The 24,356-nt window shown below is 51.0% G+C and overlaps 11 protein-coding genes across 11 annotated transcripts; 5 read left to right on the plus strand and 6 right to left on the minus strand.

Annotated features, from left to right (window-relative positions):
- Positions 1-24: 24 nt before the first annotated feature.
- Positions 25-1,841, minus strand: BO79DRAFT_273276 (uncharacterized protein; the record flags this gene model as incomplete). Its single annotated transcript, XM_025687494.1, has 2 exons — positions 25-1,640; positions 1,749-1,841. The coding sequence occupies 2 exons, from the start codon at positions 1,839-1,841 to the stop codon at positions 402-404; spliced, it is 1,332 nt and encodes a 443-aa protein (XP_025536371.1). The 3' UTR covers positions 25-401.
- Positions 1,842-4,867: 3,026 nt separating this feature from the next.
- Positions 4,868-6,343, plus strand: BO79DRAFT_231467 (uncharacterized protein; the record flags this gene model as incomplete). The annotated part of the gene is made up of 6 exons (XM_025684160.1): positions 4,868-4,908; positions 5,025-5,273; positions 5,339-5,432; positions 5,771-5,832; positions 5,926-5,961; positions 6,223-6,343. The coding sequence occupies 6 exons, from the start codon at positions 4,868-4,870 to the stop codon at positions 6,341-6,343; spliced, it is 603 nt and encodes a 200-aa protein (XP_025536372.1).
- Positions 6,344-6,525: 182 nt separating this feature from the next.
- BO79DRAFT_155704 (tyrosinase family protein) lies at positions 6,526-7,763 on the minus strand (the record flags this gene model as incomplete). The annotated part of the gene is made up of 4 exons (XM_025678795.1): positions 6,526-6,804; positions 6,868-7,189; positions 7,261-7,346; positions 7,404-7,763. 4 exons carry the CDS (start codon positions 7,761-7,763, stop codon positions 6,526-6,528), a joined length of 1,047 nt encoding a protein of 348 aa, XP_025536373.1.
- Positions 7,764-10,296: 2,533 nt separating this feature from the next.
- Positions 10,297-11,238, minus strand: BO79DRAFT_231469 (uncharacterized protein; the record flags this gene model as incomplete). Its single annotated transcript, XM_025684161.1, has 5 exons — positions 10,297-10,428; positions 10,553-10,654; positions 10,723-10,758; positions 10,986-11,066; positions 11,137-11,238. 5 exons carry the CDS (start codon positions 11,236-11,238, stop codon positions 10,297-10,299), a joined length of 453 nt encoding a protein of 150 aa, XP_025536374.1.
- A 915-nt stretch (positions 11,239-12,153) lies between these two features.
- BO79DRAFT_210834 (A4/G1 family peptidase) lies at positions 12,154-13,244 on the plus strand. The gene has a single exon (XM_025682896.1). The coding sequence runs from the start codon at positions 12,348-12,350 to the stop codon at positions 13,143-13,145; it is 798 nt and encodes a 265-aa protein (XP_025536375.1). The 5' UTR covers positions 12,154-12,347; the 3' UTR covers positions 13,146-13,244.
- A 315-nt stretch (positions 13,245-13,559) lies between these two features.
- BO79DRAFT_210835 (TMEM14 family protein) lies at positions 13,560-14,114 on the minus strand. Its single transcript, XM_025682897.1, has 3 exons — positions 14,053-14,114; positions 13,893-13,985; positions 13,560-13,831 (listed from the first exon to the last, which is right to left on the minus strand). Exons 1-3 carry the CDS (start codon positions 14,087-14,089, stop codon positions 13,635-13,637), a joined length of 327 nt encoding a protein of 108 aa, XP_025536376.1. The 5' UTR covers positions 14,090-14,114; the 3' UTR covers positions 13,560-13,634.
- Positions 14,115-14,643: 529 nt separating this feature from the next.
- On the minus strand, positions 14,644-15,902 carry BO79DRAFT_200994 (isocitrate lyase/PEP mutase family protein). Its single transcript, XM_025681531.1, has 3 exons — positions 15,718-15,902; positions 15,509-15,653; positions 14,644-15,457 (listed from the first exon to the last, which is right to left on the minus strand). Exons 1-3 carry the CDS (start codon positions 15,850-15,852, stop codon positions 14,835-14,837), a joined length of 903 nt encoding a protein of 300 aa, XP_025536377.1. The 5' UTR covers positions 15,853-15,902; the 3' UTR covers positions 14,644-14,834.
- Positions 15,903-16,125: 223 nt separating this feature from the next.
- On the plus strand, positions 16,126-18,977 carry acoC (aconitase family protein; the record flags this gene model as incomplete). Its single annotated transcript, XM_025680022.1, has 8 exons — positions 16,126-16,210; positions 16,266-16,678; positions 16,739-16,921; positions 16,975-17,334; positions 17,384-17,924; positions 17,980-18,305; positions 18,358-18,535; positions 18,592-18,977. The coding sequence occupies 8 exons, from the start codon at positions 16,126-16,128 to the stop codon at positions 18,957-18,959; spliced, it is 2,454 nt and encodes an 817-aa protein (XP_025536378.1). The 3' UTR covers positions 18,960-18,977.
- A 100-nt stretch (positions 18,978-19,077) lies between these two features.
- BO79DRAFT_239860 (Zn(II)2Cys6 transcription factor) lies at positions 19,078-21,422 on the minus strand (the record flags this gene model as incomplete). The annotated part of the gene is made up of 6 exons (XM_025684961.1): positions 21,269-21,422; positions 21,105-21,211; positions 20,688-21,038; positions 20,204-20,641; positions 19,879-20,141; positions 19,078-19,826 (listed from the first exon to the last, which is right to left on the minus strand). The coding sequence occupies exons 1-6, from the start codon at positions 21,350-21,352 to the stop codon at positions 19,078-19,080; spliced, it is 1,992 nt and encodes a 663-aa protein (XP_025536379.1). The 5' UTR covers positions 21,353-21,422.
- A 330-nt stretch (positions 21,423-21,752) lies between these two features.
- BO79DRAFT_273288 (uncharacterized protein) lies at positions 21,753-22,797 on the plus strand (the record flags this gene model as incomplete). The annotated part of the gene is given in 6 exon segments (XM_025687495.1): positions 21,753-21,834; positions 22,074-22,154; positions 22,253-22,274; positions 22,289-22,292; positions 22,327-22,504; positions 22,635-22,797. The coding sequence occupies 5 exon segments, from the start codon at positions 21,753-21,755 to the stop codon at positions 22,474-22,476; spliced, it is 339 nt and encodes a 112-aa protein (XP_025536380.1). The 3' UTR covers positions 22,477-22,504; positions 22,635-22,797.
- A 432-nt stretch (positions 22,798-23,229) lies between these two features.
- On the plus strand, positions 23,230-24,237 carry BO79DRAFT_258283 (mannan endo-1,4-beta-mannosidase A precursor; the record flags this gene model as incomplete). The annotated part of the gene is made up of 1 exon (XM_025686287.1): positions 23,230-24,237. The coding sequence occupies one exon, from the start codon at positions 23,230-23,232 to the stop codon at positions 24,235-24,237; it is 1,008 nt and encodes a 335-aa protein (XP_025536381.1).
- Positions 24,238-24,356: the final 119 nt, after the last annotated feature.

Consider the following 24,356-nt stretch of genomic DNA (forward strand, 5'->3'; position numbering starts at 1 on the left):
CCTCCAGCGCTACTCCAGTCACTGCATGTCTTAAGAAGTGAAGAATAATCGTGTCCCATGGATGCTAAGCTTGGAATATGTAGGAGCGACTGATGGCTTTTGTGAACCGTCGAGAAGACATTCAGAACCCTATCACTATTGTCACTGTGGACAAGATGGTGCAGACAGCAGAATAGTTGTAATTGGACTTTACTACTATTCCAACCACCGACGGGGCTACAATCAAGATCACAACATCATCGCATAAGCGGATTGATTTCAAATTCAACTACTGAGAACTCATTACTTCCATTCTGGATCAGTTCAGACAAAGAAGCTAGCAACAAAAAAACACGATCACAAGGCATTCTTGCGTGAATAGGCTTGTCTCGGCTGACAATTGCTACAGCCTAATCAGACGTCTAGCACAACAGCGCCGACCATTTCTCCTGAGGTCCAGTATACTCAGCAGTTGGATCCGCCAACCACCACAGCCGATCGGGCGAGGTGAGGATCATATACGCACTGATGATGTTCATGCAGCTGCAGTCCGTATACTTCTTCTCATACGCCTTTCCGATGGCCGGCACCCGCTCCTGCCAGGTCATCGCATCGTAGCCCCGGCATCTCGAACACTCCTTGAAATGTAGGACACAGTGCTGGAGCAGTTCATCGTAGCGTTGCGGGTTCTGGCACCGGTCTCGCAACGAATAGTTCCCTAGCTGGTCGCTGCGTCCCACTGCCTTCAGCATCGGGTTCATGGCATTCAGCACCGCATCGCCGTACGGGTCCACATCAGACCCCGGACTGCAAGGAGGCATCAACTTGTCCAGCAACAACCCGGTCTGATACCGCGCCATGTAGATCTGCCAGGCCAATTCGCGGCCTGCCAGATGAATGGCCCACAGGGCGCCGTTGTCCAGCGCCCACGCCCACACATCAATGCAGAATCGTCGCACCATGGCCGTGCCAGGCACTTCCTGGTGCACACTGACAATCGTCAACAGATTGTAATACTCCTTGGCCATATTATCATGCCGATAGTCACAGATATCATGCATCACAGTGGACGCAAACGAAACGGCATCCACTTCCTCGTCCGTGCCGATCAGCGGCTGTTCCAGCTGCGCATGCAGGGCTAATGCACGGCCCGCCGAGTTGATCAGCCGGTAGCTGATGCTCCGCCGCTCGTCGTCGGGGAACTTCAACTCTGTCGCTTTGGGATGCAACACGTCCAGATATACGGATTGCACGCACATCAGCCAGGCGTCCATGATCTTGCGGTGCGGGCCGGGTCCGTGGTCTCGGTGGACGTGCTCAATGTATTCGCTGACGCGCTGCGTGCAGATGTCCAGCACCACGGGGAGCTCGCCCAAGAAGTGGAGGTAGTCTGGGAAGCAGGCCAGCACGCCGGCGGTGCAGCTCCCGTGCACGCATTCGTGGCAGAGCTTGGTGTTGTCTGACAGACACCAGGTGAAGCCGTAGACTTGCTCTGCCACGGCGTGCCAGAAGGGGGTGTCTGGGACATCGGGGAAAGATTCTCGGAAGCAACGAAGGAGGTATTCACCACGAGGCAGAAAGGCCAGACGGCTGGGAGCTGCCGTAGCGAGGAGCTCGGGATCAGGAAGGTCCTTCAAATCCCGGGTCCAAGCCAGAAATTCCTGGAAGATGGCCGCCCGCATGTGTGCGTCGTAGATGCCCACGGGATTGCGAGCATCGAACAATTGCAAGCCAATCATGGGGTTTTAGCTCTTGCGGAGCTCAGTCACGATCTTCATGTCTTCAGAGAGCTGACCGGATACCTTCTCAATAGGAGGGTAGAGGTCAGGTCCGAAGAGAGCAGTTTGAGTGGCAGTGGCCATTGTGAGTGCAGGGAAGGGAAAGAGGCAGAGTATTCGATGGATATGACAACTAGATTGAGTTCTGGTGCTTGAGTACTTGTGAGAGTTCAATTTTCATGCTTAGGTCGTAAAGGACAGTCAATGGGCGTCCTTATATACCTTTTCCTCGAGCTCTCCGGAGGCCAACCAATGCCAATGACGTCTTAATGGCGAAAAGCGCTTTGACAATGAATCTATACTTGCTTGCTGTACCGTTATTGAATAGGTATACACCATCGGCTAGAATACTTTGCAGATAGAATCAAGTTGGCTTGGATGGGTGGTTGTCGCACGGCCCTGAGGGGAACCTACAGTATCCCGTTGTGGCAACTCGTGTGAGTGTGGACTCCACCAGGGCATGCGGTACTAGTACGAGGTTAGTGTAGAATCGCAACGAACGTCTACGGGTGGTGGATAAAGCTGGCTGAGGGATTACGCCTTCATTTCTAGGTAGGTCCGAGAGTTACAATGTTGGATGTTACTATATCCAGTTTTGTCTGAAAGTCCCTACGAGTCTCCTGATAATGTGCTTCAGTCTAGTCCTATCCAGGAAAGCTACTGTCTATTTTGTTGCCTCGCGCAGAGCTATCTACCTTTGGTGTAGTGGCTGCTAAAGCTATCGGGGAAATACGCTGCTTGGTGATGGATGAGGTCCATAATGTGCTCGGTGATAGGCATACAGAAGCTGCATGGCCATGTGCACAACACGGGAAATTTGATGAAAGTACGGTGAATGAAGCAGTGTCAATTTAGACGGAAATTCTCGGACAAGATGCAGTCGCATCACAGAGCTTTCCTTGAGAGGTTCTCTTACTCATCCTGGTAATTCCAAACATCAAATAGGACAGGCCATGTTGGTGTCATGCGAATGTCAGGGAAACCTGCAGCAGCCCAACGGTACAGCAGGTCCAGGAGGGCTATCATCCCACACGAGAAAGGTAATAGGGGCGCTCTATCAAGCTTCCATGAATCATAAAGTTAACGCCTGATGTAATTTCCTGCTCTACGGAGGATCATTGGATTAAAGGGCACAGAAGGGTCTTTACTGAAGCTCTTGTGCTTTTGATTGAACGTTGAAATTATCTATTGGGCTTGGGAATCACAGAGGGGCTAGTGGAAGTGGGTCTTGAGCGTGGGATTCATCTGTCGACTGAAATCCACAGTTCCAATGACAGATTTTATTGGCACATATCTCTTTTCGGCTCTCAGTAGCTGTAAGGTATCGATTGGAGTGTTAGGTGATTTTACATGCAATGGAGAACCTTCAGTGCTCAGAATCGTACCAGACCGATATCTTCGCTGCTCTGTCTATAATCAGGTCGCCTGAATCAGGACACTTTAGGGTATACAGGCAGACATGAATCAGAATGAGCGCTACACGAGGTGTAAGGGAAACTTTAGTGGGGGGCTATAGTCACGCGCACCACTACCAAGTGGCCTTTGCTAATGGCAACCATGGTATGTGGTAACCCTCTCTATTTCAGGGAACCTGTAGTGATCATATCCCGAGATATGTCAGTACAATCCCATTTCATTATGCTCATGATTCAGGTATCATCGAGTATACTGCATATAGTAGGATTTCTCGTGTCATGCTGTCCGAGGAACTGCACAATTGGTGTCTGAAATCAGGTTATTCACGTCGCAACAGCATATAGTCTGCAGTATGGATGCAACAGACCCAGTTGCCCTTACATGCTTCCGTATTCACCCGTTGACAGACCACATGTTTATCCATACTTCTGCGTCTAGAACCTGTTTCTGCATCCAGTCGGGCTATATTTTGGCCAATGATGTCTGTAATAAACATCTGTCTCCTAACGGTCGTCTTGCAACGGGCCAAATCCCGAGGGCATGTACTTCTGTCTTGCAGCACGCATCAAAGCGTCACAATAGTCCTCACTCTCGCTGCGAAAGTGCGGATCATCACATTGCGGTGAAGACTTACGAGGTAGATTATCAGCTTGAGATGCAGGCAGCTCCCCGTCCTTGTCGAACTACCCTGGAAACTCCAAGAGCACGAAATACCGGCTTCCCCATCAACTCCACAAATCGTCATATGGACATTTCCCTTTGCTTATCGGTGGAGACCGAGTGCGGTTCGATTGTCTGGAACAACTCTATTTTACGGGAAAGATAGGCAACTTGGTTTTGCAATAGGATTGACGAGGAGCTCCAATCAGAAGTGAATACTGAGAACTCGTCATTGTTTTATTGAGAGGTCTTTGCTTACTGCTTACATCTCCATAATGTGAAGAACTTTAGGCTCCACCTGTCAAGAGCTGGGACTGCCACGCTTGGGCCCAGGAGGGGCTTCCGGCGCGCCTTGCGGACATAGTATCCGGAATGGATGAGATTGGGCGTTGGGCGGCCCCTTATTTCATCCCCAGTTCTGTGGTTCGGACGGAATGCAGCCACCGGGGGGCACGATCGCATGCATATCCGCTTGGAAAGGTCGTGTTTGATTAAGGCGACATTTATCCCGTATTCCACGTCACGGGGGCTCAGTGGATTTGGTTTCCTTGATATTGTCAGAGTAGGGTTCGGCGGCAAGGCTCGAGGTTGTGTCAGGTTTGCCTTGTCGCACCCTGGCTCGTTCCATGAACCAGAAGTTGTGATAAGACAGCGAAGAGGGGCAAGCCAATGACTTGAACTACTCTTGAGTTGTACGAATTTGATTAGTTGACGTCACATGAACCACGTAGTTCTCTTCCCCATATACTACAGGGTTATTGGCTACGCAAGGAGGTAGAAGCAAGGCGGGCAACCGGTACGTTTGTACTGCTCTGCCTATCTGCGAATATCTACTTTCGGCTGAACAAGCAAGTAAAATACGTATCATATGTGGTAAGAGATAGCTACCCTGTAGTGGTATATGCAAGCAGCCAGGGATCCAAGGAAACGCTGAAACAGAAGTGGTTGGTAGAAAAATCAGGTAAACCAGAAAACATCGTAGAACATTGCGCTGTATACATCACGTTGCGTCGCATCGCATCAACAGTTCCTCCATGACCAACGTTCATGAAATTAGTGTGCACGGATCACTTAGGTACCGAAAAGCTGGACTGAGTGGGATGGTGAAGATCCTAACCTTCCCGAATTATCAAAGATCAGCATTTCCACTTGGGGAAGATCACAGGGGAGGGCGCCAATAAGGCTCACCAGTCAGGCCTCCCTTGTGGAATGTGCTGAGCGGCTGACCCCTTGGCGCATACGCCTTCTGCCCATGGGCGCATCCTGGACCATGTCTTCAACCGCCGAATTGCTCTGGAAGATACGACCGATGGCAGCCAGACCCACCAAGAGTGTAAGCGGCAATATGGTGATAGTGCAAAGAGATGGCTCGCCTGAAGCGGCACACGAGGCCAGACACACCGTGCTAGCCAAAACTGCCGAGAAGCTCATGAGGAGATAGTTGTGCTAGTGAGAATTGAAGTACCCACGTTTGATGAATGCGGCAGGGAAACGGAAGCCCGAAGTCTCGAGGTTAGGGTTGTACTCAAGAAGCGAAGGGTAAAGGATAAGACCAGATTTATAATGAATCTTCTTGCAAGTGATGTGATGGATTTTACGGTCATTTAATCTTCTCCATCGATTATGTTCGACGTCAGTATATATGCAAGAGAGTTGAAAAAGCAGTAAAGTTAGAATTGCAGCAACGTTCTTTTGGAGCCATTGTTCGTACTTTGTCACAGCCTGTTTTGGAACAAAGTTTGATTGGTGCGTTGGACATGCCTTAGCGGGAAGATTTTCATACTTAGTGCCTCTGATAAACGAAGAGTTTCCTGAATCTGCAGGATAAAAATGGATGACAAATGACAGTCCCACGAGGCATCGCCTGCATTGGCCTCTGCAGGGCTGGGAAGGCGGAAGATGGCAAGATGCATGGACGAAGCATAACACCTCCCCAGTGGCTACTCATTCACCATGGGGAGCTGTTACTGCCAGGACATGGACTCAATCAAGTCGTCCTGTTCAAACGTATCGCTCATAAATCCCCGAACTACTGCAGCCCAAGATGTCCCATTCGCGAACTTTGAAGTTTCTTGTCGCCGGAGAATTAAAGAAGGTTTCCGGTGAGTTGGGACGAGGATGGGCAGTAGTATGCGCGCGTGATAAGCGGTTGGCAGTTACTGTCATGACTCCGTCGTGTTTAACTTTGTTTCCTTTGTTTTCTATTTCTTTGCAGAACTGATAGTCTGTTGTATATGTCTGGAACGCCCGTGACATAATGACTACTCACTTTATCATGCTGCGTCAATTATCCACGTGCTCTGTCGGTGGCAATTCCATAACAGGCTAACAACAAGGAATCCCCAAGACCTTGAGAAAAGCAGAGAACTGACGCAGGTGGCTTTCAGAGCACGATACGTGCGCCTAATGCAGTCAATGCGCACGTCCACAATCAATGTCTGGAATACGGAGTAGTGCGGACGTTGTATCCGGGGATACTGGGGAAGTTCATTGGTAGCTTTCCGTGTTGATGCTACAACGGCGTGGGAATCGGCACACTTCAAGTCTTCGGTGTGGGAAATAAAACGGGCGGTATGAAAGTGTACCTAGAGGTTTCTCTTGTCTATTGAAAGTTCTATCAAATGGAAATGTCTATAGCGAAAGTCTAAGGGGCTGATCAGGAGAAAAACCTTCAGCAAATACAGATTTTACCCTAGTCATATCCGTAGCACAGGTAACCTCCCTGGGTGTTCATCACCTCGGCAATAGTGACGTTGGGCATGATGTTGAACGAGGAGAGTTCGTAGTGAAGAGTAGCGTTTTGCCAGCCTCCAGCAGGCTCCACATTGGCTGTGTGGTTCAGAGTCGGACCGCTGATGTCGTACAACCGGTTGATGGGATCCTGCTGCTGCCACTTCCACCAAACCCGGTCAATGTACATGTGGTGCATGAAGAATATCGGGTCGCCTGGGGAGGACTTGATGTCCGCCATCTGCGCATTTTGTCAGTCAGTGTCCTGCATACGGCTCGGTTCGTACTAAGAAGTATCACATACCACACCACCGATATAGGTGTGTACACCCTTGTGAGGGATGTTGGAGATACAATTCCACCAAGGGGCATAGGTGTTATACGCATTGCACATCTCAAGTGCTGTGCTGTTGGCGTTGGCAATTGCGTTCTTGGTGTCCCATGCGCGGCGCAAGCAGTAGTCCGTGTCTTCATCACCCGGCCCAATGTGCAGAGTGAGGTTGGAAAACCGGCCATCGCGTACACAGTAGTCCGATCCGGTTCCATTGCCACCAAAGGCATCCGCTCCCCACATTGACGATTGCCACATGTTGCCACTGTCAGCGTCCTTTTGCTCGTCCCACCAACTAATAGCAGTATCTGTTAGTTTTGGTGTCCATTTGAATGCGCCAAAGGTGAGTAAAATGGGAATACGTACGGCATAGGACCGCTGTAGCCACACTCATTACGAAGCAGGGCCTCGTAGATGTGCATGTAGTAGCGGTGCCAGGGGAGGAATTGACCCTAGTAAGGTTGTTAATGAGAGAATAGGCATATCATGAGCCATTGGGATTGACCTACCACATGATGGATAATATCCGCATACGCCGTGTTGGTCATTCCCCGGTGAAGGGCCTGAAGATCACTAAACCGACTCGTAGTTGCCGTCAATCCGGATTGGGCCGGCTTGTTCATCAAGCATTGAACGGAGTCAAGGAAACTGTTCTGCTCGTGCGTGGTCAAGTGACGCCATTCCTTGCGGACAGTCATCTTTTCGCGAGTGCAGCTTCGACTGAAGAATCCAGGGATATCATGAGAAGTGGTCTCACTCTGGTCAGTATTAGCAGATGAATGAGGGACTGCAGCAGCAGAGGTAGTGACTGCAGCAGCAGAGGTAGTGACTGCCAGCGCCAATGCCACCGCGAACGACGAAAACTTCATCCTGTGAAGCAAAGAACGGAAGACGCTTATTAATTTGAAAAAAATCGAAATCAAAAAATATAAAGAGATAGAGGAGAGATAAATGACTGTCAAAGGTAGGTTGGATACTCGAAAGAAAAGAAAGAGAGACTGAAGTACAATGCAAAGAATGAAGACCTCAAGACCTCAGCAGTAACCTATGCCTTTTATACCTCTCACTGTTCGAAACGATGAGCCCAACTCACATCACAGGAGCTTTCAAAATAATCCTTTCCACCACGGATCGGCACTGGAAAGTATCAATCGGGAAAGGTCCGGAGGCTTTCATCTATAAGGCTGGAAAGCCGGTGACATGGGAATGGAGGAGCGGATTACGAACGGTCCACATCTGTGATAGAAGCGGATTGTATCCGGGAGGCCATGGTTTCAGCCACACCCAGAAAAAATCATGCTGGATCCCCCTTGAACAGACGCTTGGCGTCTTCCAGCGACAACGAAGGGCCGAGGTCGTTGCGGCAGGCACACGATCCCAGACACTATATGATAGGGGCACCGATATAGGATGGTCGGTCAGATGAACGTGTAGCACAATCGTAGGGCTCAGGTATACTCTGAGGACAGCTTAGAGTGGAGTATAGGAGAAGACATTTCTATAATTGGAGACATTAATGAGCCACAAGTATTGCGCAGCGATATTTCGTGGATCTCCTTCCGGGATGTAGAGAGGCACTTCAGATGGACCAAGGGCCGGTGAAGCGATTGTGTCCAGCAGCAGTCAAACGCGCAGTTCTCTCTACAGCTACTAAGAGCCTGGTATTTGCCTGCACATGGGAATAGCTTCAACAAAGTCAGCCATGCGTAAGGCGCCCCGTCGGGAATACGTAGGGCAGGGCTTGGCGCGCCCCAGGCGAGGGTCTTGACGCGCGTCGGTACTCAACCAGTCAAGCAAGCTTTGCTGAGATCCGACTTGCCGAAAAGCTAGAAAAAGCTAATCGCCGGTAGAGAGATAGAGAGTAGATACAGGGGTGGATCAGTCAAGGGCCCATCATTCTGGTCACTGTCAGTGTCAAGCGGCTGATTATCTCAATTCATGATGGCAGCCGACCAATTTGCCGACCCACCCTTACCCGCCGATAGAAAACGGCAGGGATTGACCAAAAAAGTCTGCAGTGCTCTGGCTTTTTTTTTTTTTTTTTTTTTTTTTTTCACTCCCTTGTTTAGTCCTGACTCGAGCAAAGAACGAAAGATGCTTGTAGCGTGCGTATCCAAAAGGAGGAGACTGCGTGGCAGCAATCTCTGGAGCGGAGACTGGACTGCTGGTGGACCGCGCTCTTGATGCTGGGGCTCCGCCGAACAAAAACTTCTCATCATTGATGAAGCCATGATCTTATCTTCAAAATTCTTCCTAATTTAGACTCGCGAATATGAAAGATGTTTATGTCAGCGGCTCCAATGCGCCAATCGCATCCCTTGCTTCAAAGATGGGATTCTCCGCAGACCAGACCAAAAAGTCAAGTGTGGGTCGTATATTCATGTTATCGTGACCTAGGACCAACATGGTGGGGTACAGGTGAAACCTTCGCTTCTGCAGAGATGCAAATACACATGGAGGTGATGGCAAAGGGAGTGAGGGCATAGGACGTATACAGAAGGTCCGGTTAGCAGCCGGCATTGCACCACCCTAAGAGTTGATCTTTTTCAAAGTTGCTGGATGGTGAGCATCACTTAGCCTTTGCCTCACATATGAGAGAGCAGGTTCGGGGACAGATTACCATTCTTTCTGTAACTTTCTGCCCTCTGAAGTAGTGAGTATGTGCGAGGTCTTCAGCATGAGGCGTATAAGCTTCTCTTGGCATGGAAGACGCGGCCTCGAGCCACGCAAAATTTATGCGGGCCATCTAAGCACGTTGTAAGCCGGCTGTTTGAAAATTGCGAACTGATCCACACGAATACGAGAAGGCCTGTGATCCGTCCGCTGTCGTTCCACATGATCGAAAAGGAAGTGCGTTGGGAGGTTTTCATGTCCTACCCCTGAGATAGCGAGTCCGTGGGTACTACTCCCTATCAAGGCGCTTCAAACTTCCGAAAGGAATATGGGCAGCATCGGTTAGAGCTCGAGAAATGGGAGTAGTTTTTGCGTTACCTCATTTCTCTCCTGAAAGTTTTCTTAGGAGATGGCGTGTCTAGCCTTTCTGTATTTCATGCTCTATCCGATTGATGTTGGTGTTCATCTTCCAGGCTTGAGTGCCTTCCCCCCTATAAGTGATGAGACTGTGAATAGGTCTTAGGCACAAGGTTTGGTGAAGTGTTAGCCATTGACGATAGCTTCAGCATGATCAGTTTCCGGGCATGCAAAGTGATTAGTGACATTGAACTAAAGACAGTCAACACGTCTACAGCAAAATATAACAAACCTGTGCCTAAAACTTCACATGATGTTTACCAAGTCTCTACATGTCATTGTCTTGAAATGACATGATCTTCTTTGTCAGACACCCCCCAGCGGAACAGTTTTGGATTGCCTTCTGACATAGGTCATACGATAGCCAAAACTTCAAGAAACAGAACTTCGCGTCCCGCTGTCATGATTTAGTTGTACCTGGCTATGAGCGGTGATCGCCAGATTGGCGAGCTGCCAGCCTCTTCTAGCAACGATCGACATCGGGTTGATCTTCGGAACCGGTGACTTCAATCTATACCGGGCAATGTTCATCAAAGACGTTGTGGGTCGATCTGATGCCTATCCTGCTAATGCCGCTCATGTTAGGATCTCGAAAACAGTATGGAATATAGATACACTCGAATCGAACCTGATCTGCGGCAACTCCACATAACTCGGCGATCTTCCCGCGTGCTCTGGGCAGTTCGAACTGGTATATCCTCTTGGCCATCCATCCCACCGCAAGGATGAGCTAGATGGAATTATCCTTTCTGGGTGCTAAGAAGATACGATGCTCGTTCATGTGTTCAGTCAATTGACCTGATATGGTCTAGTCACAACATATTCATCTGATTCCTGTCTATGGGTACATATCCAGTCAAGAAAACTTCGGACGCGAAGTTACCAAGTATTGCAGACGGCGCTCCCAGTCGCGCGCGTCAAGTCGCCCTCAACAAATTAGTATCATCGTCATATCATACTCGCCAAGGCTCTATAGCCACAATAGCATGATCATACCGGGAGAATTAATGGTAAAGGACCTCTGATCTCGTCCAACGGAGCTGGTTCCCACGCGTACGGACATCTGTTCCCCATTTGGACAGATATCCGCTTCGCCGTTGTGATTGATCCCCGAACTCTCCGGTCCTGGAACCATATGGTTTCTGCAGTGGAAGTGTTAAAACCCGGACAACGGTAGCGGTGATAAGAGATGCATCATCACGAAGCAGCGACATGCATCCTACAAAGCGGGGCTGAAGTAGTTGGCGCCGGGGATGAAGTGGATATCCCGACGGACTCCGGCCCGTTGCCTTTTGGCCACGCCTGACCCCTCATGCCGGCAGTTATGCCTCTTCAGGGGCGGTACTTCAGTCTTCTCATACGTCTTCACGTTGAGGCAGACTTGGGGGTAGAATCGGTACCATTTTTGGCAGATGGGCGGCTGTATTCTGTCTCCCCTGGATAACCAGTATTTGACTTCCAGCCCCAGGTTTCTACAGCGGGCGGAAACCCGCTCTTCGCGCTGCAGGTTCTGCATTGCTTGCTATTGCCGAGGAGAAGATGCATAATGTGAAGGTTAATTAAATTGATTTCTCCGGAGTTTACAGGCTCGGTAAGGCACGAGCCACTCAATCACCCCCATTCTTCATCCTAAATGAAGTTTATCTGCCACACACGGGACGATCTCCAAGGAACCAATGGACTGTTCCCCTCGTTATCATCACGCCATGACCACACGTCGTCATCGTTGGGGATGGTAGTCTGATGGACATTCCGCTTGAGGCAAAGTGCGCTCCAATGTCACGCGGTTAGCTGGTCTTCTGCAGGTCTACGGTGGGACGAGAGAGCTCGAGAGCCGACACCATCAAGTTGAATGTTCTCTACCGCTTCGATACCAGCATGATCGTCCCTTTGCTGTCGCTATCAAGGTTGTGAAGTGAATGCTGTTCGTTTACATATGGGAACCACAGATCTATGCCTGGTGCTTAAATAGACATTCCGTGATCCTTCCGTTACCAAGAATGCTTGTAACTTTGAAGCTTTTTTCCAAGACCCTTCGCATCGCCAGTCCCGGACTAAGCGAAAAGAGCTTTTCCTCAATGCTGCAGACAGGAGACACCATCGCTTTGGCGCCTTGGCACCATCAGCCACCGTCGGTCCTATCACCGTCGCCCTGGTCGATAGGCGAATGCGTCAATTTCGTATCCGGGTAGTGTTATCTGCTCGATATTGCACTGGCAGGGCAGGAATCGGAATTGGCGGATAAGGAGGAAATCGAGCTTCAAGGAGAGGAGAGAGGGGACACTGAAGGGGTATATAATCAAGGTCAATTCCCTACCAGACAGTTCTCATCCAGCAGCATCTCCAAACAGCTCCCACCTCAGACTCCAGGCATCTCCCAGTCTCTCTTCAAATCATTACCTCACAAACATCTCTCTATCAAGATGAAGACCACTGCTCTCTTGACCGCTGGCTTGCTGGCCACCTCTGCTATGGCCGCTCCTCTGACGGCCAAGCGCCAGGCTGCTCGGGCCAAGCGCTCCACGAACCGCCAGAGCAACCCGCCCTTCAAGCCTGGCACCAACGAGGTCCTTACCCTCAATGGCACCAAGAACGTCGAGTACAGCTCCAACTGGGCTGGTGCCGTCCTGATTGGCACTGGCTACACTGCCGTGACCGCCGAGTTCGTCGTGCCCACCCCCTCGGTGCCCTCTGGTGGCTCGAGCCGCGAGGAATACTGTGCCTCCGCCTGGGTGGGCATTGACGGTGACACCTGTGACACCGCTATCCTCCAGACCGGTGTGGACTTCTGTGTCCAGGGCAGTGAGGTGAGCTTCGATGCCTGGTACGAGTGGTACCCCGACTACGCCTACGACTTCAGCGACATCTCCATCTCGGCCGGTGATACCATCAAGGTCACCGTCGATGCCAGCAGCGACACCACTGGTACCGCCACGATTGAGAACGTGAGCACCGGTACCACGGTCACCCACAGCTTCACTGGGGGTGTTGATGGCGATCTGTGTGAGTACAACGCTGAGTGGATCGTCGAGGACTTTGAGGAGGATGACTCCCTGGTTCCCTTTGCCGACTTTGGCACCGTGACTTTCACCAGCTGCTCCGCTACCAAGGATGGCTCGTCCGTTGGTCCTGAGGATGCCACCATCATCGACATCGAGCAGAACGAAGTTCTGACCTCCGTTTCCGTCAGCGATAGCGAGGTTGTTGTCAAGTACGTCTAAGGCGTTGGAGATGTGAGGCTTGAGATTGTTGAAGCTTCGATGGATGTAATCCGAAGGCAATGGTGAGATGAGTGACGGAAAGGAGGGGTTAGTCTTTTGGCCTGGGGCTACCCCTTTGTTGATACTTCTGAAAAGCAAGTGTTGCAACTGTTTGTCTCTTATTGTATATGATGTTATAGTTTGCCTTGATTGAATTGATGGAACCAACGTTGGACTATTGTATTCCCTTGGCGCAATTAAGATATGACGTATGCCCATGAAGACTACGCATCTCTGCGAACGGGCTAACAGCCCCGATATGTCAAATAACAGTAAATCATTTGGTAAATCAGGACTTAAGAAACTGAATTTCAGCCATATACCCCATTACTGTGTAAGATTCACCGATGTGCTTAAACAATTACAATGAATTTAGGACACATGGTATGGTACATTTTAATGCTATCGCTAGCACTCATTCGAGCTGTCCATCGAGGCCAATCGGATATCTTACACGCCGAACCTAAACTCACGCACCTTCTTCTGATAGTAGAAAGATGCCAACAGACCCGTCGCACCCAAAGCCATGGGAATAGGAGCCTTAGCGCGGGTCTTGATCGTCCGCATGAGACCGGAGACGAGGAGGACCACACTGTTTCCCAGGGCCAATTCCGTGCCGTAGTCCTTGTTCTCTTTGATCAGGTAGCCTGTCAATTCGAGATCAGTATGTGTTCCTTCTTCTACCTGCATCATGTGGGTGCTACGTACCTGCGTAAGCGTAGGAGAGACCCAGGCCGACACCGGCGATCAGGGACGGAGCGGAACGCGTCCGCATGTAGCCGGCGATGCCACCCACCGGCACTGTTGAGTTGCCAATTGTTTAGTCCATGTCTGGTAAATTGACGCAGTTAGGGAGATGTCAGCTTACGCAGGCAAGCCAGAGTGAAGGACGGGTGTTCAGCCATGGTTTTGATGCTTGGATAATTTGAGGAGATGGATGGAGAAAGTAACTTCTAAAAATGAACCTCTTGTCATGTTGGTGTCCTTCTCGGCATTCCGGATGCTCGGAGGGCGAGAGGTCCGAGCACGAGCAGCCAATCAGATGCGATAGTAACGCTGACACAAGCTGGCATATAGATTTATGATTCTGGGCTGTTCTGAGTATATCCTAGAAGTTCGATAAATTTTGTCTATTACATCTCATTGATGAGGTAGTGCTTTCAATAAGTATATTGACAGCGTGGATTGAAAGAAAACGTGTCAAGCATCTCTGCGAGCGAACTTTTCAAAGAGGCTTATGAATATGTATATATAGATATATATATTTAGATATAGTAATAGCCACTATATATATTAATTGAAGCGAGGCACACTGAATATCAAAAATCAGTACTACTAGACAGGGGGTTGGAACATATTGTCATATCCAGAAACGAGAAAGTACTTCTATTGATCAAGGATCTGGCTCAATATTAAGGGTTTAATGATAGAGAAGAGAGTAGTAAGAACCAAAACACGTGACATAGACTTCCTGAAGAGGGAGTTTGACTCTCCGCCTGCCCAATCCAGAAGACGGCATTATTCTCACCGCCCGGTCATGCTGGGTGCCTGGGGCTCTTAGGAGTTGTGCCTGTCATCTTCCTCATGGCTAGTTATGGCTCATCCATTGATTGACTTGATATACAGGCAGCATTCCGAGTCCTCACCCTTTCAAACCCCCTTGTCATATAACCTCCCGCCCGAAGCTAGATCCAGCGCCACTGCCTCTTGCAATCCCAACACATTGAATAAATCCCGCGGACTCCCCCCTGCTCGCACCGCCTGCGTGCCGGTTTGCTTCAATTGCTGTACCGCTCCGCGAACCGCCGAGTAGACTGCCCCCAATGCCAATCCAGGGAAGATGATCAGCCGAAACCCGAGCTCCTGCGCCTGTTGAACCGAGAGATCTGGCGACACACCCCCGGGAACATTGTTGAAGAGAACGGGGGTGGGCTTGAGCTCTTCACAGACCTGTCGAGCTTGATCCGTGGACGTGATGCCTTCCAGGAAGGCTACGTCTGCCCCGAGGGCGATGGCTCCCTTGAGTCGGGAAATGGCGGCATCATACCCCAGTGACTGGAGGGCATCCGTCCGGGCAATCAGAACAATATCACCGTGGGACCGGGCGCGAGCATTCACGGCGGCTTGGATGCGGTCCAGGTATTCGTCCTCGGGGACGAGTTGCTTGTTGCGCAAGTGACCACAGCGTTTACTCGTCGGCTGGTCTTCCAGGTGCAGAGCGGCCACTCCGGCGCGGATGTATTCGGTGACGGTGCGGTGGACCATGAGAGATCCTAGTATGCCTGGTCAGCCACTGAATCTTGTCATTGGTGGCGGAACAGTACCTCCGAAGCCCGTGTCAGCGTCAGCAATCAGCGGAACTGTCGGGTCCAGATTGGCGATCATCTCTGCATTCCCCCGCATTTCGTTCAATGTGACGACCCCCAGGTCCGGCTGTCCCAGTCGCGAGGCCGTCGTGCCTGCTCCTGTCTGACAAACAGGGTCAGTTACAGAGGTAGAACCCCCGACCAGCAGTGATTGGTGTAGTACCTACCATGTACAATGCATCGAACCCCTCCTGGAGGGCTATTCGGGCAGTAAAGCCATCGTAGACCCCCGGACAGACAATAATCTTGCTCTCGTCCGCCAAGAGCTGGCGAAGCTTGGTAACCGCAGGAGCAATGGCCATTGTAATGTGTGCAGTAAATCGATGGGGGCGTAATTAAGCGCAATTGAGGGGTTGCAGCAAGCAGCAGCAGCAGCAGCAATAGTGCTTGGTGGTGCCATGTGATGATGTTATATCATACTTGTGAATCCTCCGGGCCGCAAGCGGGCCGAGTCCGGGAACGCAGGATGCGAAGGATGCATCCCATTTCATATATTAAGATGCTGTCCTTACAGCTTCTTCGACCCCGCTCAGAGATGCTCACTCTTTAAGCCTTTCTAGCAAGACAATATCATCATGGGTGACGCCAGCGAACCCAGGCCCCCTTCCCTACTGCAAGTACTGCAGCAAACCCGGAATGTCATCCTCTCGGAGACAGACAGTACGTCGGGAACATCAAAGAAATACATAGCAGTAATTTCACTAACGGGATGAAGCGTACGCATTGCCAACCATAGGGAATCTACTTAATCAGTTGGTGCGAGTAGTCGATGCACTTCGGACGCAGGACTACCCTCGGGAGGCCAATGCCCTCAGTGATGTCCTCACGATAAGCCAACAACCCACGGAGATAGGAGGACTCGGTTTATCCGCAGCAGACAGTCTAACACCCGAGCAAGAAGCCGAAATTACGTTTCTGGTCACAGCATGGCTCGAAGCTTTGAACTCGGCCGATCGTGCCAGGGCACCACCTGTTCCACTTGCGGTCCGACCCCCCGGTCGACGTGGCATGACGCTGAGCGAGAAGATCTTTGCGCTGCACAATATTGACCAGAAGGGGTCCGTAGCACCTGGAGAGTTGATCCGCGTGGACGTCGACTGGGTAATTGCTTCTGAGGCTTCATGGAAGGTACGTGGTTCTCATTCAGCGCAGAGCTACATATCCAGATGCTTACCGCAAGACTCATAGGGCATGGAACGAACATATGAGCATCTCGGGAAGCCTGGAATCTACCGGAATGACCGGTTCTGGCTAGCGGGTGATCATGTCGTGGACCCCCGGGTGAATGAACATCCCAAAGTTAAGGCATTGATTGACGCCAGTGAAAGGGCTAAGCGCGTCTTCAAGATGACTGACTATCAGGGCATGAACGTAGGTCTATTTCAGAGTTGCAAGACTGCACCGCTTGTGCTTACACGCTGTAGTATACTATCCTTCATACCGAGTTTTACCGCGAACGAGCCCAGCCGGGCATGGTGGTCGTTGGTTCCGATTCCCACACCTGCTCTTCCGGGGCATTAGGCTGTCTGGCCATCGGCTTGGGAGCAGCCGATGTGACTCTTCCGCTGGTGACGGGAGAGACGTGGTTCAAGGTCCCTGAATCGGTCAACATTCGTCTAGTCGGTGCTCCTAAACCCGGGATTGGTGGGAAGGACACTATTCTGTACATTCTGCAACAGCTGAAGCGGAACACTGTGGCCGCGGACCGGATCGTCGAGTTCACCGGGCCAGGAGTTAAGCATCTTTCTTGCGATGCTCGGTTTGCCATTAGCAACATGACCACAGTCCGTCTATCATCTCGTACAAAGGCCGAAGAAGTGCTAACGGTCATAGGAATTTGGCGGAATTACCGGTGTTTTCGTGCCCGATGAAATTACGGAAGAATTCATCCAGAAGCGACGCCTGCCCCGACACAAAAACACCAGCGTCTACTTCAAACCCGACGATGATGCCGAGTATGCCGAAACCCATGAGATAGACCTTGGCGAGGTCCGGTCGTTTCTGGCCAAGTACCCCAACCCTGACGACGTCGTTCCTGTCACCAAGCAGGAAGGAATGCATCTAGATGGGTGCTTTATTGGTGCTTGCACCACTGCCGAAGAGGATCTGATTCTCGGTGCTCTTGTGCTGGAACAAGGGCTCCAGCGTGGTATGAAGCCAATTTCTCAGGGGAAGAGAAAGGTTGTTCCGGGCTCGGTGCCTATCCTACACAGACTTCGTGAGGTAGGTCTTGCACAGATCTACGAAGATGCTGGATTTGAGATCGGCATTCCGGGGTGCAGTTACTGCGTCGGCATGTCGGCCGACCAGGCTGGACCGGGAGAAGTCTGGATCTCGTCGCAGAACCGTAACTTTGAGAACCGTATGGGCAAAGGTACGTTGATAACACGTGGGCGAAGATGGCGACATAAGTCTAACTGCAATACAAGGGTCCATCGGCAATCTTGCATCCGCTGCCACAGTTGCTGCTTCGTCGTTTGAGATGAAGCTGAAAGACCCGCATGAATTTCTCGAAACCATCGATTTGGAAAGATGGCATACCCTCCGTGGTTTTTCTGTGTCTGCAACAGACTCTACACCAGACCATATCTCCTACATGGAACCTAGTGGCTCCGCGACCGCAGAAACAAAGAACGCCGGCCCGACAGATGTAAAGTTAGAGGTGGATACTACTCAAGAGACAGCAGATAGCTCTTCGTCCGACGTGATGACAGGCAAAGTGCAGCGCCTGGGCGATTTCATCGATACTGATGCTGTATGCTGTTCCCATTCTTCTAAACCCCGTCACAGCAGCTAATAAGTACCAGCTGGCTCCTGCCCAATTTCTTATCGGCATGTCAGACAATAAGATCGCAGGCGAGCACTGCCTCGAGCACACCCACCCAGAATTCCGCCAGCGCGTCAAAGATGGGTTCAATATTGTCGTGGCAGGAAAAGCATTTGGATGTGGATCGTCCCGTGAACAGGCGGTTATGGCACTCTTAGGTACGTCTGTTTCATAGTCATCATTGCAGATGTCCTTCTAATCCCATATTACACAGGCTGCGGCGTGCAGTGTGTCATTGCCAAGTCATACTCGTTCATCTTCCAGCGTAACATGCCCAGTCTGGGTCTCTTGGGCATCACCCTGACTGACGAGGCATTTTACGACGTCGCTCAAGATGGCAACGAGATTTCCATCGACTTCAAGACCAAGGTCATAGACGTTGATGGGAAGCAGTTCAAATTCCAGTTGAGCCAGATGGAGCGGGAGCTCTTTCAGCATGGCGGTATCGCTTCGGCATTCCAAAAATTTGGAAACCAGCTGTTTGAGCAGATGACCAGACCGAAGAATCTAGGAAGCGCGAAGTCACTTGCGCTGCGTGGAAGTGGGGAGAGTGCTGGCCCGCATGCAGGATTGCAGTGGTAGTAGCTTGCTATCATGGAGGTAATCTTCCGTAAATAAGAAGTAGCTTTACTCTTAGGATATTCGTTGTGCATGACAGCCGTGTGACGATAGTAAAAAGCAAGTTACTGAACGCAGTGTGTCAACACCCTCCAGGCGCAGTGAAGATTTCCCCATCCAAGCTAAAAGGCAACAACGCAAGCAACTCTGCATCGACAACATCCTCCAGGGTCAATCCATCTGAATAAGCACCTTCCATCCCCACTGGAAAATTAGTAGCAGCCTCCTGGCCAGCCGAGCCTGTCCCCCGGGCGGTTAGTCCCCCGCGCTGCTCCATAGCCCTGTTGTCAGCAAAATATCCCCGACTCGCCAAGGGCGTATTTGTCCCACTGCGAGGCTGTCCACCAAACTGCTCCCGCCACATCCACATGGAATCATGGACTAAACTGGCAGCTAAGCGTGTCTTCAGTCTTAGCCCGGGCGGCTTGTCCCGCTGCCCGCGATGAATAACTTGAGCACTCCACAACTGGGTAAGAATCTTTGACATGCGCCCAGGGAGATCGTTGTCCTCGATAGATATCCGACGCGTTAGGGCAATGGCAGAGTTGAATGAGCGTTTACCGGTCTCTAGGTCGAGATAGGGGCCGAGGTTCGAATAGCTCAATTTGAGTATGAACATAGCTGCGATAGAGATGATACGGAAATAGGACACGGGCCCGTAGGCCATGGCGTCGGTGAGGGCTTCGAGTTGGTTGATGATTGTTATGGTGGAGATTGACATGCTGTATGCGCGGAGGAGCCCGCGTTTGCGCGTGTCGGAGTCGGATTCTTCGAGTAGGTAGAAGACGTAGAGTTGGAGACCGGTGCCATTAAGAAGGACTTTGTTCTCCTCTGCGGGCAAGGTTAGTAATGATGGGATGGGACGAGTTGGTGTGTGACGGACCAGATATGTAGCTGGTTAAAGTGGATGCCAGTTCGGTGTATTCTCGCTCCAACAGGGCCAGAAGGGAGATGAATTCCCCTGGACGAGGAAGATCCGTTGGACCCTGTGAGTGGCTGGACATGAATTGACCTACACGGGCCGAAAACCGTGATATGAGGAGTTGATGTTTGAGGGACGTGGGGATCATGGTGCTGTCCCGGTCACAAAGCCGATCGATCATCCAGTCTGACGAAACCCATACTTGTCCGTCTATGGTTACGATCCTGTGAGGATAGTTGAGTCAGATAGCTACGACAAAACATGGCTAAAGCAGAGTGTCACCTACGTTTGAGCGGTGATATAGCAGGTCGCCCATGTTCGAGCTACTTCGGCCATCTCATCCGGCATCAAACGTCTTTTGGTTCGGGAAAAATCCTGGATGGCTTCTGGTCGATGCAGTCCGATGCGGAGGGAGATCGTCTGCGCGGTGGATAGGAGAATGGATGTAATATCGGATGAAAGAGATGAAGTGGGAAATGGCCACAGACACACTAGGACGATAGCCTGCACGACATGCCAGGTGTGCGGGGGATTGGCGATGGTGTCCCATATGAGCTTCTTGACGGGAGCCGTGAGACTGACAAACAAGCCAGGTTCTTCCGTATATCGACGAGAGGCCAGCAGAATGATGGACCAGAATAACACTGCAGATTGAGCATAATATTGGTTCGGGGAGATGGTTGGATCCAACAAGGGTACGTAGGGATGATAGTGAGTGAAGAAGCTACCGGCATCAGCTCAAAGATAGGTAGCAGGCTGACAAATCTTACATGTTGAACAGAGCATTTACTTGAAACCCATGGAGGTGGACAAACTCTAGCGACCTGGATGAGGTTGGGGACGTCGTGTCGGTAAGTAAAGGCGACGGTTGACTAGGTTGCTGGGATGGCAAGGAATGTACTGGAGTTGTAGGTTCTACTGGCAAAGGTGGCATTTGGGAAGCCACCAGATCCACTCGCGACCCTGAGGGTTCCTGAACGATAATAGAGGAGGCATCGGCATGGTACGATTCGCTGGGGGTGAGGAGAATGCCTTGGAGGGACTGTGGCGCGGCAGCGGGAGGATGAGTGGAGACGGATGAGCGCAGATGCTGAACTTCCTTCTCCAGTTCCTCTAGTCTCCTATAAGGTATCAGAATGTGTGTATTGGAAGCGACGAAGTAGCCCTTTATGGCCAGTGAGGTATACTCTCGCCCGTTGACACGTTGATACGCCACATCAAGCCGGCATTCGTAGCCCAGCCGGCGACATCGGGAGCAGGGGATAGCACCACCTGTGGATACCTCACATCGAAGCTAGGCCATATCGTCAGATACGAAGAAGAACAGAGGCGGGCTAGTATCATAACTGACCTTTGACTGGCGACATTGCCTGCAGGCAATCCGCTTACTGCGATGGCGCGGGAAGGGGGACTGGGGCGCGCGTTGGGGTGGCATGCTAAATGACTAGACACCCATTCTCCGAGGAGTAAGCACCAGGAAGACAGTGCAGTAGGTGACGTTTAGAGGTAACTAGCTAGTTACGGAGTACGATGCTTAGGTCAACCGTGCCAGGGAGAGACAGAGCAAGAAGATGTGCACAGATAGTGAGATAGTGAGTTACTGTCAGCCCTGGTCGGGCTTTGTTGTTCCCTCTTCTGGTCAACTCCGTTGGCGGGCCGAATGTACGCAAAGAGGGTTTAGCGCCATCACGAGCGGCCCGAGGAGTATGTGTCATCATCTCAATCGGGAAGTCCAGGGTTGTTGATTATTCCGGCAGCCTTGATTGGACATTGACTTCGACTCAAGAGCTGTTGAGTCGGATGTCAGACGGTTGCGCGACGGAGCAGAGTCGGCCATGCAGATGGGCATATCCGATTGGCTTGATCTGCGTGATAAGGGTAGCCCGCGAGTGCCACAGCCGACACCGTGCATCTTCCGTCTGGATGAAAAAAGCACTACTATGTATGTGTGTGCTGATGGGTAAAGCATGGCGTCCCATATAGCTTATTGTATCAGTTCGACATGATGGAAATACTGGTAGCCGAAGGAGTTAGTATATTAACGATCACACGCTTCTGTATTCGGCAGATTACAAAACCCACGTAGACCTCGAGTCATGGTCAACACCCCGTCTGCATCGTACGATGGTGGAGTGAAAACTTTGAGTGGAAGGAAGAGGGTCCTTGTATGATGCTGGGTCATACATACGGCTTTACACTTCTATATGGTCATGCAGTTCTGACGTTAAGGATATGCGGTCAATGCTTAAACGCGCACACATGCCGAATCCTACGCCGGGATCGTCTATTCAGTGAACGGTGAATCGTTCGATGGATCTTCCCTGGTCTGATTCAGGGCCAGGTTGCCGCAGGGGCAAGTCTGCTTTCCCAGCTTGGTAGCAGCATAAACTCCGTGTCCAAATAGGTTAGACTCATGGGTCATCTACACCCACGACGCGTACTCAAATTGAGAACCACTACTATCTTAAACTGAACTTGGTAGGGAAATTACAACTGCCGAGAAGGCTGTCTCATTATGAAACATGGCGAAGCAGGCAGTCGTTCAGCCATCTCCTTTAGGAACGGGACGCTTGCCTTGCCCAACAAGGTAATATCTGAATACGATCTGACTATCTAGAGATTTCATATCCTAAGCGAATGCGTTCCCTAGCCCATATTAGGAGAAAATCAAGAGATAGTGGGACGAAACGTAATCGTTAATTCTATCCGTGATGTAGTCGGCGAATATTCGGGGAATCCCCGCAACTCAGGGCCTTATGCCAAACCCGCCCGGGAAAGAGATCTGAGTGAGATGATGCCGTGCTTGTGGAGACGGACGGGAAGCCGAACAGTCCCTGGACCCTATGCCATATGGCACAGTCCACATTAAGCATGAATCAACGCATGTTCCATTTCCAGGCAAACCACATCCAAAGCTACCGATATTGCATGTCTACACTCAAAATGAACTGTCAAGACAGGGTGAAACGCGTCAGCAGAACTCTAGTTCTGAGACATCAATATGTGTGCCGTCCACCGTGCTTGGGGAAGCCTTCCACGGGCAAGTGGTGGTGAGGCCGCTTAGAGAAGACTGGTACGGAGGTGCAGATGAAAAACTAAGCGGAAAAGTTGCGTTGTCCATGGATCGTCATGAACAGGGCATGATTTTACCTCTCTTGTATGAAAACTTCCTTACATTGAATAGACAATGATCGTCGCGGTCTGAATCTATAAAGAACACGCCATGCCCCAGTCACAGCTGACAGTAAACCAACTCCTTCATTAAGTCATTCGCTCGTTTTTCATTCGTTTAGTATTTGATACATTTTGAAAATGTTCGCCAAACTCTCCCTCCTTTCGCTTCTTTTCAGCTCTGCTGCGCTGGGCGCCTCCAACCAGACTCTGTCGTATGGCAACATTGACAAGTCTGCCACCCCCGGCGCCAGAGCGCTCCTGAAGTACATCCAGCTTCAGTATGGATCGCACTACATATCTGGACAGCAGGACATCGACAGCTGGAATTGGGTCGAGAAGAACATTGGTGTGGCCCCTGCCATCCTCGGCAGCGACTTCACCTACTACTCGCCTTCGGCTGTTGCCCACGGCGGCAAGTCTCACGCGGTCGAGGATGTAATCCAGCACGCCGGTCGCAATGGAATCAATGCCCTGGTTTGGCATTGGTACGCCCCCACCTGTCTGCTCGATACCGAGAAAGAGCCGTGGTACAAGGGATTCTACACCGAGGCCACCTGCTTCAACGTGTCTGAAGCCGTCAACGACCATGGCAACGGCACCAACTACAAGCTCCTGCTGCGTGATATCGACGCTATTGCTGCTCAGATCAAGCGCCTGGATCAGGCCAACGTGCCCATTCTCTTCCGCCCGCTCCACGAGCCCGAGGGTGGCTGGTTTTGGTGGGGTGCCCAGGGTCCTGCTCCCTTCAAGAAGCTGTGGGATATCCTCTACGACCGCATCACTCGCTACCACAACCTCCATAACTTGGTCTGGGTTTGCAACACTGCTGATCCGGCCTGGTATCCCGGAAACGACAAATGCGACATCGCCACCATCGATCACTATCCCGCCGTTGGTGACCACGGAGTCGCGGCCGACCAGTATAAGAAGCTCCAGACCCTGACCAAGAACGAGAGAGTTTTGGCTATGGCAGAAGTTGGCCCCATTCCGGACCCCGATATGCAGGCTCGTGAGAACGTCAACTGGGCTTACTGGATGGTTTGGTCCGGTGACTTCATTGAGGATGGTAAGCAGAACCCTAACCAGTTCTTGCACAAGGTGTACAACGATACCCGGGTTGTGGCTCTGAACTGGGAGGGGGCGTGAGCGGACGTGGCAGATTGCCATGAGGGGAGTTCAATCTTTAGGAGTGTTGAACAAATGGGAGAGAGGAACGTTGTGGATATTGCTAGGCTACTCCGGAAGTGGCCATCCTGGCAGCCAAC

The sequence above is a fragment of the Aspergillus costaricaensis genome (genome assembly GCF_003184835.1).
Source record: "Aspergillus costaricaensis CBS 115574 unplaced genomic scaffold BO79scaffold_31, whole genome shotgun sequence".
NCBI classification, from domain to species: Eukaryota; Fungi; Ascomycota; class Eurotiomycetes; order Eurotiales; family Aspergillaceae; genus Aspergillus; species Aspergillus costaricensis.